Source organism: Esox lucius, chromosome 17 (genome assembly GCF_011004845.1).
Source record: "Esox lucius isolate fEsoLuc1 chromosome 17, fEsoLuc1.pri, whole genome shotgun sequence".
Classification (NCBI taxonomy): domain Eukaryota; kingdom Metazoa; phylum Chordata; class Actinopteri; order Esociformes; family Esocidae; genus Esox; species Esox lucius.
In genome coordinates, this window is record NC_047585.1 from 34,926,224 (window position 1) to 34,941,122 (window position 14,899).

Sequence of the window (14,899 nt, forward strand, 5' to 3'; positions counted from 1 at the left end):
AATTAATAACATCCTTCATTTTATTTGGATATTTTACATCTACAAAACATAATAATTTAACAGCATCTAGACTAGATGTGATGATGTGAGATGAGAGGGATGAGATGAGAAGCTGAAACATACTTAACGGACACATTAAAGTAGCAAAATGTGTTGTTAAGGCTATGTGAGTGTCTTAATCACAAATCAAACCCATATTATAAAGTTGATCCATCTGATCAGACATTATACAAGTGTCTACACACTGACATCTGTTGGTGGAATAAAGCATTGCACTGGATGTAAAATCTTGTGATTTTATCCTGGTATTTGGTTACTTTTTATTTTGTCTGGTGACTTAACAAGTCTCTTCTTCAACATTTTGTCTTCATTGTTCAACTTTATTCTGATGGCAGCTCGGATTGCACTGTAATCTACACCAAACTTGATCCTCACGTGATCTGAAAAAAAAAGAAATATATTTTTTATAATTTGTTATCATTTGTAATCATTTTATAATTTTCATTTGTAATGAAAAACAAGGCTTCGAGCGTGTTCCTCTGACAGGCTTTTTGGTCTCAGGTGATTTTGAAAATCATCCAAAGCATGCACATTGCGAGCATAGTCAGAGCTCCAGAACCCAGGGAGCTATGACTCTTCCTAGGCAAAGATTTGCCGTGACATCAATGCACAACCTGGTTCAATAGAGTTTGCATAAAAACAGACAGCAACATGAGAAAAGACCCAGCACAGTACCTAGAAGACTTTTCATGATTTCAGGGGGAAGCTGAGGTTTCTGGGTTTCCTCTTTGGCGATGTTACACCTCCTGCCCTGCAGACTGTGCGTGCCCAGTGTCTCCCTGTCAAACAGGACCAGCAGCATGGCTGAAATGTACTTCTTGAAGTCCTTGATCTCCGAGACACCCTTGTACAGTTTCCTTGGTACTCTCAGGCCACCGGGGAGATGGATGTAGTTAGCATCCTGATTAAATTAAATGCAAAACCAAAAAGTCCATTGTGAAATGTAGGATAAATCTATTTTCATTTTAGATAAATAATTTATGAGCATTGTTTTATTTAATAACCAACCACATTTGTATATTCTGCATCTCCCTTAAGTGTTATTACCAGAATTAAACCAGACTACCAGACTACATATGCACTTATCTGCTGTCCTGAGATGAGTGTGACTGAAGCATCAACAAGAATATAGAATGGCCTGACGGGGTTGGTGACCTCACCTCTACCTCTTGCGACACCTGAACTGGCAAGCTGTTATAGGAGATGCTCCCCTCAAAGCTCTGTGGGGAGACAACTTCGTTCACCATGTCATTCATATCGTTCCCCTGCTGCCCTCGGGCGTGCTCCAGAACAGTCCTCAGGTCATGGGCTGTGTGTCTCATCTGGGTCATCAGGTCATTCATCTCTACAAAAAGTATAACAGGTGACAATTATACTGTATATAGGCAAGCTGTACCCTAAATGATCAACCATTTTTACCATTGACAGGTAGTTCATCTCTGACAGCGTATTAAAATATAATCACCCATTTGAGCATTTAGTATAGAGAATTCAGTAAACCAGTGAATAAATGTTAGCTAATCACCTTAACACATTTTTTCAGTGCATCTTTACAAGACAACATTTCCCTTGTGGGGAAGAGTTAATGTAATTAACATGTTTTCCCCCCCTCAATTGCTTAACCTATTTCAGAAATACCCCATATTTATAACCATGTTATTTTTAAGGGGCCAAGCAATGAAGTTGCTGGAACCCTCTTATATATGTCTTATTATTAGGGGGACCAAGTACCTCTATTGTTTTTGTTGGTTTTATTATTATTGTTCTTTTTCTCCAGGCTTATTTTCAGAGGCCCCTAACTTGGCCATATGTGGCTCAATTTGCATGAAACTTTGCATACTTGTTGCCATGAGAGGCCCGAAGGGCTTCAGCCATTACTACACCTATACGCCCCATGGTGGCGCTGTAGCACTTAGTCAAATGTTGAAGGTTTGAGCATGCATATCTCATGAACCAAATGTCGTAGAGTCATGCAGCCAAGTTCCATACATGCCCCTTCTCATGCTGACCAAATAAGTCTCTGGGGTCTTTCAAATTCACCCATTGGATTTTCCTCCATTTTGAATTAGGTGAAAAACTTGTTAACGACATCTCCTCCGAGACCGCTGAACGGACCTTTGAACCATTATCATTATAAGTTATATAAGAAAAATGTATATCTCAAATAGTATGGCCGAAATCAGCAAATGAAATTGAGCTGGGCAGGTCTATGAATTTAGAAGTCCATTAATCCCAAATGGAACATCAAACAGCTATGATACAAAACATACTTGTAAATGTGTCTGTCAGGAATGGACAGAAAAAATTGCCCATACAGAAATACCTCTTGGGGGCGCTATAAACATCACTGATGTTTCTCACGATTTTGACATTAATAAAAACACACTTAAACGACATCTCCACCAAAACCGCTGAACAGAGTTGGTTGACAATCAGTGTAAAGGACCACTGGACCCTTGTCTTTAAAAGTTATATAAGAAAAGTTGATACCTCAAACAATATGGCCTCCATTTTAACTTTTGTGAAAAACTCGTTAACGACATCTCCTCGGAAACCGCCGAACGGATTTGCAAACCGTTCGCTGAGATGGACCCTGGGACCAGTATCTTCAATTCAATTCTTTGGAATTTTGATATCTCAAACTATGTGCGCGTAATAGGTAAATTACTTTTACATGCGTGTGGCACTTTGTCAGGCTATATATCCTGTCAGGAATATCCAAGACTTACGCCCTTTAACATAGCACTAAACATCAGGTCCATGGATGGACCTGTTCAGTATCAACCAAATAGAGCTTAAGGGGGCGCTACAACGATACTGACAACTTAGAGCATTTATGAATTGTAAAATACACACTCTAACACACATCTGGGACCAGTATCTTCAATTGAATTATTTGGAATTTTGATATCTCAAGCGATTTGACCGCAATAAGTGAATGAAGTAAAATCACCTAAACACCATCTGCTCTGATATAATTGAACGGATTGGCATGCTGTTTGCTTGTGAAGGTTCTTTGGACAGTTTCTTGTTAAATGTTACACAAATCGTATATTATTGTACACATAGATATATGTTTTCAGCAGATCTTTTTTCTAATTTCCCTTAGTAAGATTTTACTTTTGCAGCCGGTCAGGTTTTTTTGCCATGTGACTTCCTATCAATTAATAGTCAATGACCTTGTCACGTCCAATCCCATCGACAGCTTAAATTGTTCGTTAGGTCACACCTGCTCCATTTTACAAGGTGGTAGTATTTCGGAAGATTATGAGCTTTCCATGAGTACACTGAGTCTGCAAATCGTAAGTAGGCCTGTTGGATTTGTGGGTAGGTTTCAAATGAAGCTAGGTATTGTAATGGGGATATTAGCCTATTTGGTAAATTGTTGTTGTATATTTTGGAACCGTTTATAGATATAATAGGCCTAATTGTTGCAATATTTCCTGTCAAAAGTGATCTAATGTAGCCTGTACACTAGAAATGGTAACTGTTGAAAACAAGCTATTGGAAAGCCACATTTTGAAAATGGTATCTTACGAAGGATAATGGTATCTTTGTTGTTGCCTGTTCCAAAGTGCTTCAGCACCTGGCAGTAATTTCAGAGTGGCAGGCAGGCCAAGGCAACAACATAAAATACTCAGAGCCAGAGGGTATCAAACTCTGACATCTCGCCTCTTTGTTTCATAATCGTTTCTGGTACTGGTATGTGCAACTAGACTTCTTTGCAACAGAAGCTGCTTGCGCGTCCGTTTTCCTGAAGCGAAGCATTATATCGCATAGTAAGGTGTGTTTGATTGAGCAAGTTAGCAACCTAATTTCAATGTTGTGCATAAGCGGGTAAAGCATACATTGCCCGCTCTCTTTGATATAACGAGCTAGTTCCTGTTTCAAACAAGGTTGATGGCAGATAACGACCAAATATCTTACAACTATTTTGTATGCGTTATTGTAGCTAGCTAATTTAATAATTGAGCTACATGAAGTTCGCTAACTTGTTGATTAGTGCTGTGCTGGAGAGCTACGCTATAGACAGCTAACAAAGTTGTTTTAAGACCGGCTATAGCTCACTCATCTAGCATCAGTAAAAATTAAACAATATAGGAGACCGATGTTAGGAGAGTTATCAGAGGGTCTGTCAGTTATCTACCAAATTCTTTAATATTAACATTCTTTCACGCTGTAATGACGTTCTACATGTATCACTGTCATGGTAATTCAGCCTACATTGGTGCACCATGTCTCAGCAGGATATTCAGTTGTGTACAATTTTAGAATTCAGGAGCTTTACAAAAATGTTCACCCTCACTTAAAAAAACAAAAGTTCCAAGCCTGTATTTTACTAAATTAAATGTCAAAGTTGCTTGGCTAGTTTTAAAATAATTTTTAACATTATCTTCGCAATAGTGTTTTCCTTTTTCAGTGTGTACATTTGCTAGGTGAATTCTGAAAGACACAAAGGGACGTTTTTAAATAATTCTAAAATGCTTGTTTGGTATTAGAAAATGTTTAATTATATTAAACCCAGCTGAAATCTATTTATTTAAATTAAACTTGAATATAATGCACTGGCATGTGTTAAGGTAGCTATTAGGTTACAAATAGCAGAAAATAATTAAATGAAGCTGAGGACGTGAGGCACCTATTTCTGAAATTAGTCAAAATTATTTTGTTTAGTTGTACATTTGCTCCTTCCACATCTTTCATTCCTCAAAACATTGATTGACTAGCTGGTTTCTGCAGTGAGCTGTTTCTTTTTTGCACTTTTTGACCTAATATTAACCTCAACACATACCAGTCTACTGCAGACTGTGGCAACACAATGACCATATAAAGCTTAATTTATCAAAGAAAGTAGCTTTTAGCTGTTTGATATAATTAAGTGATGTTCTAGTACCACATTAGCAATTTGGCATGATCACTCAAGGATAAGGAGTTGGAGTAATGGTTGTTGGAATTGAGGCCTGTGTAGATTTAATCAAAAATACTTAAATAGTAATGCTTTTTACATCATTAATGTCCCGACTATACTTTGATCATTTGAATACCACATTAGTGAATAAAAGTTAAAATGTCCTTTCAAACCAGCAACATTATTATTATAAATTATTTCAAACTTTTGGCCCGCAGTGTATAACTTTTATTGTCCTGTTAGATTTCAGATCAATCCCATGGCTAAAATAAAGGTTTCCATAAAATGTATTTCAAATTGACTAACAATTTGTTTTATAGATGCCACGCAAACCTGGATTTATGCTGAGTGTTTTGTGCGTGTCTTTGGGTGTGGAGCCTGTCCGTGTGTGTGTTCAAGTGGCTCTACAGTTAGTGAAATTTGTAATTGAGTTCTGTTTGATTCCCAGTTGAGCCAATGTTGTTGTATCCTAGGGCAAGGCACTCCCTCTGAATTTATTCCAGGAAAATGTACCTGTACTTTTTGTAAGTCACTCTGGAAAAGAGGGTCTACTAAATGACTAAAATGTATACTTGTACATATTTTTTTATAGTAATGCATTTGATTTGTGTGTAAACACTGTTATTCTTATTTACAATTTTCAAAGTGGCGTAAAATGGAAATTGATTCCTTTATTAGAAACTTGCTAAATTAGCAATAACATTTTTTCAAACTACTCAATTCTGGTAATGGTGTGATTGTTATTAATGTAGAGAAGTAACATCTCTAATTTATTACCTACACTATCTAGCCCTTTCAAATGGTAATTTCCATTTTTTTTTCAATGTGTAGCTTAGAAAAAATAAGCTTTTCACTAAGATTTATGTGAGTAACATTCATTTACTATCTTTTATTACACTGATGCTGAGAATGTTTTGTTGTAATAATCTAAGCTATTCCGCAAACAAAGTCAATTGACAATGTGTCATTAGGGTTTCAACAGTATGCCAAAATCCTATTGTTTGTTCCAGTTCACTATTATTCTTCTGGCAAATTCCTGTGAGTTAAAATGGTGTAAAGGTACCCAAATTAATTAAGTGTCAAGAAACACAACTTCTGGTGCAGTGGACATGCCAATCAATTTCACCACACCCATCCCTTGTGACCTGATCTTGGGAATCAGTCCATGTATTTTCTCACTATGAACATTTTTGCCACTGAGACCCAAAAAAATCGCCATCATGGAAAAACACTTCAAACACTACTCATATGGCAGCATATGACCAATCTTGATGCAGTTTGACATTTGGTATCTATGTATGAAGATCTTCAAGTGTTGTATAAACCAGACCAGTATGTAAAAAACTACATGGGGTCACCATTGGACAGGAAAAAAATCCAACATTGGGTTAATGTTTGTACACGTGTGCAGTTTTTTACCCTACATACCATATTGCATCATTTTCATGATAACTAAATGCCGAAACCCACTAAATGCTGCTTGCAGCTTTAATTGAAGTTGCAAATGTGAAGACAATTGCTTAGTTACAGTAACATATTCATCCCAAGGGTCTTAAGTTTCCTTTTGTCATTAGTTGGTCCCCTCAATCTCTGCTTGCAGCTATTATTATTATTATTATTATTATTATTATTATTATTATTAGGGGGCCAAGCAACAAAGTTGCTGGAACCATCATGTTTGTATGTCTTGTTAGGGGACCAAGTACCATAGGTACGGGTACCCTATTGTTTTTGTTGGTTTTATTATTATTATTATTAGGGGGCCAAGCAACGAAGTTATATTTGTACTTATTATTCTCCAGGGCCATTTTCAGAGGTCCATAGCTTGGTCCCCTCTGGTTCAAAACGATTGTAGACAGCCAAGGGCCGAAGGCTTGGCTGTCTACAATCTCCAGGTGGTGCTGTAGCACTCAGTTGAAAATGGAAAAAGTGAAGCTCAGATCTCATGAACCGAATGTCATAGAGACACACAACCAAGATTCAGATATACCCCCTTCTCGTGCTGACCAAAAAAGTGTCTGGGGTCTTTCAAATTCACCCCTTCATTTTCAATTTGGTGAAAAACAAGTTAACGACATCTCCAAGACTGCTGAATGGATTTGCATGCCATTTGGAGTGAAGGACCTTTGAACCATGATCTTTAAAGGTTATCTAAGAAAAGTTTCTCAACTTGTACGGCCAAAATCAGATAATGAAATTGAGCTGGGCGGGTCTATGACTTTAGACGTCCATTAATCCCAAATGGAACATCAAACAGCTATGAAACGAAACATACTCGTACGTGTGTCTTTCAGGAATGGACAGAAAAAGTCCCACACAGAAATACCTCTTGGGGACGCTATAAACATCAATGTTTCTCACAATTTTGCAGTTAATAAAAACACACTTAAACGACATCATCTCCGAAACCACTGAACAGATTTGGTTGTCAATTGGTGTGAAGGACCACTGGACCATTGTCTTTACAAGTTATATAAGGAAAGTTTCTCACAATATGGCCTCCATTTTGACATCTGTGGAAAAACTCATTTATGACATCTCCTCTGAGACTGCTGAACAGATTTGCATGCTATTGGGTGTGATGAACCTTTGAACTGTTATCTATTCAAGTTGTATAAGGAAAGTTGGTATCACAAAAAATATGGCTGAAATCAGTGACTGAAATTGATGCGGGCCGGTCTTTGATTATATAAGGCCATAAATCCACACGGGAATATCCGACAGCTACCAAACGAATCATGCCCATTAACATCTCTGCTGCAAATGGACAGCAGAGGTCAAGTATAGAATGACCTTATGGGTGCACTACAAACCTCACCAGTGTTTTGTGTTATTTTGACATCTTAAATGACATCTCAGTTGAATGGATTGGCATGCTGTGAAGGATCTGTGGACCATTATCTCAAAGTCTTTAAAAAAGTTGATAACTCAAATGATGTGGCCGCAATGCGCAATTGAATTTGACATAGTTGTGGCAAATCTTATATAAGGATATAAATCCTAAAAGGATTATCCAAGAAAGATGCTACTTGCTTTACAGATAAACACCAAGGCCAGGAATGAACCTTGAAAGGTATGAACAGCTAGCTCTCATAGTGGTGCTACAAACCTCTCAGATTAAGAAATTCACCAAAAATCTGCCAAATATGTCGGAGATGTTAATCACTAAATGAGGTAACTGAGCAAAACATTCTTCAGCTTAACAAGCTAAACCCTTTCCCATTCAAAGTCAATGGTATTAGGAATGCAACCAGGGTAACATACAGTGGGGAGAACAAGTATTTGATACACTGCCGATTTTATAGTTTTTTCCCCTTACAAAGCATGTCTGATCCCCAACCAGTAAGATTACCGGCTCTCACAGACCTGTTCGTTAGATCACAACCTATTCAGACTACCTGCAGGCCCTGTGGTGTAGTGGGAACATCCCGGTCCTTCAATATTGTGACCCCAGTTCAATTCCCATTGAATTGAACATTCCAAATTCTATATATCAAATGTTAATCCACTAGGTGCTTTTCAGCCTTCACACAACAATACATATCTGTAATACCATGATTTTCATATGTTTGAGAGAATAATTGTATTACGTGACCCTTTTATACTGTTATTGTTTTCCAAAGAGACGAATCAGCCATGGAGTGATTGGAGTTGTTTTCGTTATAAGTAGGCTTTATAGCTATTATCTATACAGCCTTTGTGCAAGACTACTCTTTAGTTCCGTTAATAAATGTTCTGTTGTCCATGTTATTTCAGCAAAAATGTAATGGCTGAGAAAAGCTGCATTCTGCTGTTTAAATAGCATAATGATTAAAGACAGTCTGCCACATAGAAAACCAGGGATTGAAACTTGCCATCGACAACAATATTCATCCCTTTTAATCGGCTGAACTAGGATTGCCTGGTTCCTTTTCTGGTTTCAAGGTACTTTTGTTTTGATTTCCTCTTCTTCGATTGGACATCCTGACTACTAGCGGCATTGGGCATTTTTAAATGGCAAAACATTTCTCAAGTGAGAGCAAGCAGTGAGATGCTTCCTGTGTCCCGCTTGGCCCCCTGAAATGCTGCTTGCAGATTTAATGTTCCTCATTTAATGTTCTGTTCCTCACTCAAAACCTTCCTTTTCTACTTTTTTGGAAAGGAAAGAAAAAGGTGCAGTGGTCTGTTAATTGTTTCTGGAGCTGTATTTTACTATTGGTCTGTAAATATCTATGGTTTTGTTTTGGCTTGGAGAAGCTCCTTGTCTAGCTGGCTTAGATTCTATTGGTGCAGTATTTATTTCCCTATCCACCTTGTAAATGAAATTTTTTATAGCAATGTTTATATGCACATTTCCTGTCCAACAACCATGATTGTGCTTTAAGGCAAGGCAGCCCTTTTCAACAATAACTCATCCACTAGCACCATCGAAAGATGAGGCCAGGATTCAAATTCCTGGCTACAAGGATGTAGCTTCAATGTGGGGCATTAAGAAAGTTTATTTAAAGCTACTGTGGATACCTCACATGTTAAGCTACCCACTTAAATAAACAATGTTATTTTCAGAGATGTACCTTTCAACTGTTTCAGTTCCCTCTCAGCCAGCTGTCTACATCTGCGCTCATATTTCAGCTCTGCTTGAAGCTGGTCAATCTTCATCAGGAGACTTATGGTGTCGGTTCTCATTCCAGGACTTTGATCATCTTCCACCTCAAAGGTGATTGGTTCACCCTGAGATAGAAACAAAGTCAGTTATGATGACCCTGTGATCTTCAACGTTGTTACTGAAAGTGTCTTTGTTAAAAAAAATATTAAACAAAAAGTGTTTAAAAGTAGTTTAAAATGCAAGAAATAATATTTTAATTTAACAGATTCTGAGATTCTGTGTGATTTCTTGTACTTTCGTTACAGGAATTGGAGTAACAAACGCAGTCTAAAGATTTTAGGTTCCTGAAAACATATTCAAATTAGGCTGGTCTACACAAGGTGAACTCAATTCAAGAGGAGGAGATTCCGGCAGTTCCAACAGAGTGACTCAGAGACTTTGTTCCACAAAATGGGACAGAATGAATGTAATATAATGGGTCCTTGACCTATACATTACATAAAAGCTCTTATTATGAATGTCACTATTCTCTTTATGGCAATGTGTCCTGAATAGTTACATAAATGTTTAAAAATGTAATATACCCCTTTGTATGTTATGCCATTTTCTACAAACTGGCTATTCTAATGAGCTCAGCCCTGAAAAAAGACTACATTTGATTGGTCCAGAATTATTGTGTATCACAGACATTTCTCTGCTTCACCATGTTGGACATTACAGCAGAGTAAAAAGTATTTTTGGAGATGCAAATTTGGACTGTATGTGAAACATACATTTGGCAAATTATAATATATGTTTTAATGTATTTGGTACACATACAATTGTTTGGAAATTATAATTTGGCCAATCTTTATATTTTACATGTTCTTTCAAATTATTACACCATTGATAAAGATGAGCAAAAAGGATTGTATGAAAATAAAAATAAATGGTAATGTATTGTACATGTGGAATGTTATACTTTAATATTTCATGGGACTACAACAAAACTGCACATCATAAAGTATCCATTTCCCCCCAAAGAAGTATTTCAAAAGTATAGGCACCCTTGCTATCAGTGGTCAGCACACCCTACCGACAGAGCATTTTTGTATACTTTTATGACATTGAAGAAGATATTGAAACTGACTATTACCCCATACACATTCTATGCAGATCCCTTTTATTATTATTAGAAGCACTATAATTATTGTTATTACAGTGCTTATAATAATAATAGTCATCACCATCTTAATATTGAGTTTGTAGAGAATATGCGCACAAAAGTAATGCTCAAATGCCCTCATTTTCAAATGGATTCATGTTCAAATTTTTGAATTTTGATATGTGCTTGGGGTCACTGTCTATTTGGCCGACCAACTTGCCAACCATGTTTCTGCCTTTGTAATAGTCAACCAGGTTTTTGGCTAAAATGTTCTGGTACTAGTTAATGCGTGAGTCTTACCCAGCTACACAGCTTCAGTCTGTCTTTATTCTGGTGTTTATTATGCTATATTATGTACATTACCACATACACTGTTGTGTTGTCTTTTGGTTTCTGTTTGGTCCCCAAGAGTAGCAGTAACTGCCTAGGCAGGTGCTTAAATGTTCCTGTACTAGGTCATGAATTGGTTAGACATAAAAGGGGACACAGGACCAGTGGATCCAAAATAACCCTTTACCAAAGACCCACCCATCACCATATTTTATAGTAGGTATGAGGTCACTTTTGGTTTAGGCATCTGTCTTTCAACATCTAACCTAAAGCTGGGTTTCAGAGACCATTTTTTGTTTAATCTGACCATGGCACCCAGTTCAATTGAAGTGCCAAGGTCATTTAGTGAATTCTAGATGCATACATTTGTTGGTTGCTCTCAATAAACACTTCAGAAAATACATTACTGTATACATTACTATTGGAGATAGCAACTAATTCAAGATTTGGACATTTGATGGCCCCAAGATGCAACCAAGTTCTGTAACTCTGACGGTAGTCCTTGGATTCTTTCTTACTGTGTGTGGAGGAAAGATACTTACATCTTGTCGCAGTGCTTCTCAACCCTACTCCAGGACACCCCCCTCCCCTGCATGTTTTAGATCTCTCCCTGCCCTAACATACCTGATATAGTTCATGAAGGACTTGATAATGAGCTGACCATTTGAATCAGGTGTGACAGAGCAGGGAGAGATCTAAAATATGCAGAGCAGGGGTGCGCCCATGAGCAGGGTTGAGAAGCACTGACCTAGTGAGTAAGTTTACTAGATTTCCACTACATTCAGTAAAGTTCTGAAATTAGATTTTGTTATACTTCAGCGTAGCTTTTGACATCATGGATCATAGCCTACTGTTGAAAAAAACCATCCTGTAGGTGTTGTGGAGATGACATCATCCGCCATGTCATGGACTGAGAGTTGTAATAGAACATTGAGGATCCTTATTGGAGTCCTCTCTGTTGACAATCCCACTGAATGTTGAGTTGAGCCATCTGGGACTTTCACTATTGTCTGTTTATACAATGAGCTTTTGACCTTGAATAGAGCTTGTCATTGTACATAATGTACACTGGTGATTCAGCATCACACAAGTCAAGTGCAAAGTAAAATAAAAACCTCTCAACACTAAATAAATAAACAAGGGTTTTTGCACGATTAACAATTCATTTCATATATGTTGATCAATAAACCACCATATTCAGAAATGTAACTTAAAAAGATCAGAGAAGATTTGGTTTCTGAAGTCCAGTATTTAACCCAGCTTTACAGCTTCAGCCTCACCCAGCTACAAGCTTGAGTCTTACCAAGCTAAACAGCTTCAAGTCTTACCCAGCTACAAAGCTTCAGTCTTACCCTGCTACACAGCTTCAGTCTTACCCAGCTATACCGTTCAGCCTTATCCAGCTTTAGTACAACAACATTAAGAACACTGAGTGCCAATTTGAGACAGTGAAAAGCTACAGAGATACATACATTGTTATACATTACGTTGTTTATTATGCTTTATTATATTGAGTCATTATGTACATTACCACATACAGTATTGTGCTGTCTATTGGTTTCTGTTTGGTCCCCAAGAGGAGCAGTAACTGCCTAGAATGGGGCTAATAAATACAACATACATGTAGAGTACAACACTGTTAGGTAAGAACATTAACCAAACTGTACCTTAGCTCATGTTATTTTGTGGTGGTGTGAACTTAAAAGTTAATATACATGCTATTAAAAGGATTAATACACCTTTAAATATCTGGCAAATGTGAAGATCTTACCTTTAATACCTCCCACACACAACATTAACACTTAACTATTAGGGCTATTTAACTTTTTGTTGAATGTAACTATTTAGGTCACTAACTATTGTTTAGTTCCAGAGAAAGAACATCTTAACCCTACAGCATACCTTCATATTCAACATTTTTCTGTGTTTCCAGCACTTTGGGGAAGGCCCTTGCCTGTTTCAGCGTGACAATGCCTACATGCACAAAGCAAGGTACATATAGTAAACGGTTTGTCAAGATTGGCGTGGAAGAACTTGACTAGCCTGCACAGAGGCTTGACCTCAACCTCATCGAAGTGCTTTGGGAAGAATTGGAACGGTGACTGCCAGCCAGGCCTAAACACCCAAAATCAGTGCCCAACCTTGCTAATGCTCTTGTGACTGAATGGAAAGTTAGGTAGGTCATGTTATTTTTTCTACACTTTACATTTGGAATAATGTCCAAGATAATTTAAAATTGAATAAACGGGCACCTCTTGGGCAATTCAAAAGGACGAGAGAGCAATATTTCTATGAAGAATGTATTTGGTGTACATTGTTCATGTCTTTTTGTGTGTTTGTGTTCCCCATACTTCATATTGTACTACATTTATTTGTGGATGAAGGGCTCATCTGCAAAAGAGACCTTTGGTCTCAGCACAATCCTTCTGCCAAAATAAAGATAAAAAAACAAAGTGGAAAGCCTTGCCAGGAGGTTGCAGGCTGTTATAGCAGCAAATGGGCCTATGCTCTTGGTTTTATTTGAAGTATTTTATGTTGTTCCATAGCATTGTTTATTTAGTATTAAATACAATATACTTTCTTTACCAAAAATACCTTATTTTCTATTGTCCTACATCATGTCCTTTGGTGTGATGTTAGAATTTGGACAATTGAAGTGGCAGGTGATCTCAACATGACCCACAAGTGCATTTGTGGATTTATAAAAAGATTTGTCAAAATGAATAAAAATCTTATTTATAATGAGAGGGTATTAACATTCCTGCAGACCATTATTTTATAGAATGAAGCCTTATATTAAAGAATTAATTCAAGGTAATATATAGATTTTCAGATAGGAATGACAAATAATGATGACAAGTAATATTTGAATTAGAATTAAAGTGTTTTATATTTCATGCATAATAAATCTCATGTCACATTGGGGGACAAATTCAAGGCTCAAATGTATTAGGAAAAATTGGAAAAGACATCATATATAAATACAAATATTCATATGTATAAATGTTAAATATTAAATCTACAGATATATATATATATATACAGTAATTGTTTCTAATCAATAAGAAGCTCACCTCTAAGGGTGAATATCCATCGTCTGGTATTCTATACTTCTCCTCTTCTACTACTTCACCAAAATCCTCAAGACAATGATCCATGCCTATCTTCATCATTTTGACAGAACAGCCTGAGTTGACATTGAGATGTGTTGGTGTTGCTGCCCGCTTTGGTGCCATGCTTCAGATGGGCAAACTTCCTGATAACACAGACACAAAATGTAAGAACATTGGCACAATTCACACAACTTATATTTATCATGTCACTGAGTATCTGAATAAATATAGGTTACATATTGACATTGTACATGACTTTCTTCCATATGTAAACTCCTATTACTTTTAAATGGGAATTTAATTAAAATAGTTTATAACTACACTGACGTTACTACATTCTGTGAAGTATCGTAAGCCACAAAGGTACACATCCCTGTGGACGCCATCAGGTTGTTATCAGGACGTAAGCTCTGTACTGGCAGTTTTTTATATGGCATTTCTTAATTATTTCACAAATTAGCCTATCTGAAAGCAACAAATTACATATTTTCACACGTCACATTAATGCTATCGTTACCCACCTAATCAATTTCGTGCCTGAGATCGCAGTAGTGACAATGGATGCAAATCTTTGTCAGTATATGGAAAAGTACTAGCTGGTACTACTAGCTTAGCTAGTAGCTAGAGGAAGTAGTACTGCAGTACTGCGGTGTATTTGGTCCATAGAGAATGACCGAAGGCTGTAATGGCGAGAAGTCAGTTTACCATTGACTGCGTCGATTTGGCAATAACTTTCACCTTTTTTTATGTACTCCAAG

The 14,899-nt window shown here is 37.1% G+C and overlaps 1 protein-coding gene and 1 long non-coding RNA gene across 3 annotated transcripts; one reads left to right on the top strand and one right to left on the bottom strand.

Moving 5' to 3' along the window:
- Window positions 1-6: 6 nt before the first annotated feature.
- On the bottom strand, window positions 7-14,789 carry LOC105016914. The gene is made up of 6 exons (XM_010881080.3): window positions 14,663-14,789; window positions 14,103-14,284; window positions 9,523-9,679; window positions 1,221-1,405; window positions 736-961; window positions 7-440 (listed from the first exon to the last, which is right to left on the bottom strand). The coding sequence occupies exons 2-6, from the start codon at window positions 14,262-14,264 to the stop codon at window positions 298-300; spliced, it is 873 nt and encodes a 290-aa protein (XP_010879382.1). The 5' UTR covers window positions 14,265-14,284; window positions 14,663-14,789; the 3' UTR covers window positions 7-297.
- On the top strand, window positions 3,184-10,118 carry LOC105016913. 2 transcript variants are annotated; one of them, XR_002198038.2, is made up of 3 exons: window positions 3,184-3,362; window positions 9,539-9,665; window positions 9,860-10,118. It is a non-coding gene; the product is annotated as an uncharacterized LOC105016913 (long non-coding RNA). The 2 variants fall into 2 exon arrangements; XR_828486.3 differs by having other exon boundaries at window positions 3,227-3,362; window positions 9,581-9,665.
- Window positions 14,790-14,899: the final 110 nt, after the last annotated feature.